This window comes from Poecilia reticulata, unplaced genomic scaffold, assembly GCF_000633615.1.
Source record: "Poecilia reticulata strain Guanapo unplaced genomic scaffold, Guppy_female_1.0+MT scaffold_1039, whole genome shotgun sequence".
NCBI classification, from domain to species: Eukaryota; Metazoa; Chordata; class Actinopteri; order Cyprinodontiformes; family Poeciliidae; genus Poecilia; species Poecilia reticulata.
The window spans coordinates 1-4748 of NW_007615779.1; the positions used below are offsets into that span (position 1 = coordinate 1).

At 35.5% G+C, this 4748-nt stretch overlaps 1 protein-coding gene across 1 annotated transcript; it reads left to right on the top strand.

Annotated features, from left to right (window-relative positions):
- Positions 1–1432: 1432 nt before the first annotated feature.
- On the top strand, positions 1433–4509 carry LOC103461316 (sacsin-like; the record flags this gene model as incomplete). The annotated part of the gene is made up of 4 exons (XM_008403628.1): positions 1433–1520; positions 2186–2297; positions 3418–3564; positions 3677–4509. Coding segments are annotated over 4 exons (1180 nt in total), but the record flags the coding sequence as incomplete, so codon positions are not given.
- Positions 4510–4748: the final 239 nt, after the last annotated feature.

Here is a 4748-nt window from a genome sequence, read left to right on the forward strand (position 1 = left end):
TCTGTACAGGAACGGGGCTGCAGCATCATCTAGCGAGCGGCGGAGCAACTAGACAGACTGGTGAGCATTAAAGGGGCGGTACACTTAAAATCAAAATTAACATGTACGGAAACAAACCGTTAAGTTCAAACTAACGCTGAGAGTGAGTTAGGTTTCGTTTTATTGTGGATATGGTAGGAAACTGGAGCTCTGATACGATCCTCTACGTTCTTAGTTTCGTTTATACTGAAAACGGGCATTTATTTGCGAAATCTAAATACAAACCGCCCAGGAAGCGGCAGGTGTATTTGGGGGTTGGACATCACTTCCCTTATATATAACAGAATGATACAATATCACTAATTTTAGACTAACTGATAAGACCATTCCTTGATGTGGTCAAAGTAAGATGAAGTACTGATTAAAATAGAATAACTTTTTTTTTCTTTTATACCTCTATGCATGGAAAGAATGTTGCACATTGGACAATTCAAGAATGCCAAAAAAAAGACATTCAAATTAGCTGGCAACTCACTAGTTCTTGTCATTATGTCATGCTAATGTATTCAAAATGTGTATTATAGAAATACAGAGTACGCTATTTCTTATGATTGCACAGTATTTTCTTACACTGTAGTCCATATATTATTATTAATTTTGTTTTTTATACATTTTTAATAGTTTGTGCCTTGACGTCTTGTCAGGTATAACGTCTGCTGTTATACCTGAATATCCCCACTGTGGGAAATTCTGTTTTATGCTTTATAAAAACAAAGAATAAATACTTTATTTTTATTCTGTTTGTTAGTAAAGATTGCATGTTGCATTTTATTATTTTTAATTTGGTTCTGTTACAGCAACCAACCTAAAAAAGGATGAGTCAAAAGACCAGGAATAAATCCCGGTAAGATTTGCATTTGATTTGTATCACAACGACTAGTTCAGCTGGTATCTGTCCTCGGCTTTTTTGTTGTTATTGTTGTTTTTTGTTTTGTTTTTGTGAGCTCCTAATCACTATTACCTCCAGGATGACCTCCAGGAGGATCAGTACTTGCTCTGACAGACCTCTGTCAGAGCAAGTACTGACAGAGGTCAGACCTCTGTCAGACCTCTGTCAGAGGTCTGACATGTTTATTAGTTTTAAACAGAATCGAGTCCATTGGTGGTTCTGATCCATTTCTGATGGATCACATGATACCATTAAGCAGTTGTTATTACAGTAACATGAAAATCAATTTTAAATTCATTTGACTGTAATGAACAAAGTTGCGGACCTTTTTTTGCAGACTTTTTGCACATATGAAATGAAATAATGATTCTAAACTTGTATGTTGTCTCAATGAAAATGAATTAGATTTGAATTGAAAAACATAACCGGTGGAGTTTATGGACATCATCTCAGTTTAACTTTTTTTTTTTTTTTTTTGACATTTCTTGCTTTTATATTTCTTAGGACTTCCTTTGGGGCTACCGCACCACCATTCCTTGACTACCTGAAAGATATTCTGCGTCGATATCCAGATGGTGGACAAATTTTGAAGGTTTGTTTAATGTTTAAATTCTAGTTGTAAAAATAGCTTTCTATATTTGACAGCTAAGGAAACTGGAATGAAGCAGCACAGTTAGAATCACCAAAATTATTTCTATTTGGTAAATGCACAATAATGAGAGAAAGGAAATATATGTGATTTATTTATCAACTTCTTCCAAATCAGAAGTTTAGATATAATTAATCAGTATTTGGTAGCCTTTGAACTGTAAACTGGTCAAATGTCATGGGTATTGTCTCACAAGCTAATCACAATAGTTTACTGATCTTCTGGTACATTCCTTTTGACAGAACTAGCACAACTGAGTCAGATTAGTAGCTGTGTAGGATTGAGATCTGGGCTTTGTTATTGCCTTGCTAAAATATTGACTTGTAACCACTTCAGCTGTATTCTTAGGATTATTGTCCATTTGGACATTTGAAGAGAAGACATTCAAAAATAAATCTCGGACATATGTTCTCTCTCTCTAATGAGTTATTTAGAAAAGATAAATAATTTTGGTGATTCTAACTGTAATGATATAAGTGAAGTTTGGTGTAACATAGCTTTAGTCAGTGAGAAAAAAAGAGTAAATGTGTTTTTATGTGGTGTGTGTAAAACCAAATCAAAGATTGAACATTTACATTGATTAGGTAACGGTCACATATCTTTTTCAGGAACTGATTCAAAATGCAGATGATGCTCAAGCCTCAGAAGTGGTTTTCATCCATGATGAGAGGAGCTACAGAGCAGACAGTCTTTGGACTGGTGAACTGGGAGATTGCCAAGGTATTTATACTAATCATTTATGCAAGACGTGTTAAGTTAAGAAACAGAAAAATAATGATTAGTTCTACAAATGTTTGCCCCAGTTACATTTTGTGTCAGTTTTTCTTAAGTACACTACTTCAAATTCTTGCTGTGTTTTAGCCTTTCAATAAAAGCTAACATTTCAAGTGAAGATACAATAGAAAATAGATGTTTACAAACTCTGTATAGAAAGATACCGAAACTTCGTTGCCTCACTGTCTAAAATTAAATCAGACTAAGCTCTCCCTGTTTTAGACCTTTTAGGAATAGGTATCTATTATTTGCTATATTTTGAATCTTCATTCAAATTCTAAAGTTTTCGTACATCATTAAAATTTGATGTAATTATCTTTTAAATTGTATTCCTACTATCATTTACTTGGGTATTCTTTCACAAGCTTTTTGCAATATTTTCCTGGAATTTTGGCTCAATCCTTCTGACAGAACTGGTTAAATGTAAGTAAATGTAATGTAAATGTAAGTCAGGGCACCTTGAAGTCACACACATTTTAAGCTGATTTCCTGTTTGACTGAATTCAGGGATTTATGATGGCTTATCTAAAAAAATTACTTTTTCATCCTCATCCATATTGTAATTCATTTGGCAGTTATTCCCCATTTGGAAAGCCAATTTCTCCCTGGGCTTTAGACTTGCCAGTATCTGTCTCTGATATCTTGACTGTATTTTAATTTTATGATGTCACAAAATGAGGCTGGGTGTTTGATGTGCCACCTTAAAGAACATCCACAGTGTGTACATCCATTTTCCTACAAATGTTGTGAATTAAAGATTATAAAAAGCGTTGAAAAATTTGCAACGTCATGATTTGCACTGTTCAAATTGTTTTGAAATCATAATAACATGTTTGTAAACTTTTAAATAGGAATAAACTAATTTTAAAAATCTCTAACATGTCTCTCTTTAGAAAACGCGTAAACAATCTTAGCAAACCTTAATGATTTAAATCAAGAAACATTTAATCAGATTTTATGTCAAATTGCGAGGAAAAAAATAGTGTTTATATAATGTGTTTAAATATCTACTTCTAAGTGTCTTTTAGATCCTCTACAGCTCTATTTACACTTTTTATTTGCTTAGGTCCTGCTCTGTATGCCTACAACAATGCTGTGTTTACTGAAGACGACTGGGAAAGAATTCAAATGGCAGGAAGAAGTGGCAAGATCAATGACCCGAACAAAATCGGGAGATTTGGAATCGGCTTCAACTCTATTTACCACATCACAGGTGAATGCTTTGTACAGTGTAGTTACCAGTTAAACATATTAGTGTAGCAAGCATTTTAGGAAAACATATACAAAATAATTAATGGGAAAACATGTTTACATTTTTCCCACAGATGTACCAAGCATATTCAGCTCAGGGCACCTTGGCATAATGGATCCACAAGAAAAAATATTTGGAGAAAGAAATGGAGGGTTCCTCTGGTCTTTGGATGACAAAGAGCATCAAGAAGCTTTGATGATGTTGCATGACCAGTTCCAGCCCTACAGAGACATAGTTTCAGTTGTAGGCAAGCAAGAATGGTCAACAATCATAGAGGATCAGTACTTCTCTGGGACACTTTTCAGGTTCCCGTTGCGCAACAAAGCATCAGAGATTTCAGACAATCTGTATGATTCAGATAAAGTGGTTGAGCTTTTTGATAGCTTTATTGCAGATGCAGACTTGAGCCTTCTGTTTTTGAAAAGTGTGAGCTCTGTGTCCTTGATCCATATCAGTCAGGATGGTACCATTAACACCAGGCTTGAAATAAAATCCTCAGAACCAACAGAAGTTCTTCTGAGGCACAAAGATGAGTCTGATATTGAAGGCCTGACAAGAATCAAATTGATAACTCTAAATTCAGAAGATCAGAAAAAAACACAATGGCTTTTAACAACATGCACCATGAAAGAGGGAAAAGCACCAAACCTTGATGATCTTGCCAAAAAGTTAAGTTTTTTACCCAGAGTTGACTTGGCATTTCCGCTTGGCGAGCAGAGAGACTGTGGTCAAGGCAGATTGAGCTGCTTTCTCCCTCTCCCAAACAATGAATCCAACAAGACCGGTCTCCCAGTTTATGTCAACGCCTGCTTTGGTCTCACAGACAACAGAAGACACATCAAGTGGCAAGAAGAAGACCAGAAACATGATGAACATGCTCTGTGGAATGAATTGCTTGTGAAGAAGGTGCTCCCACAAGCATATGTGAAGATCATTCAAGACGCCATCAAACTTTGTCAACAATCTGCTCTTCCTGTATCTTCTGTGTACAGCCTGTGGCCTGATGTTACTCAGATGCAACACAAAGACAAATGGTTCAATGTTGCTGTTGATGTTTTTCATCACTTACTCAATGAGAACATGGCTGTTCTCTCTCTTGCCAGAGATGAAACACAGTTTATCCCTTTATCAGAAGCTGTGATACC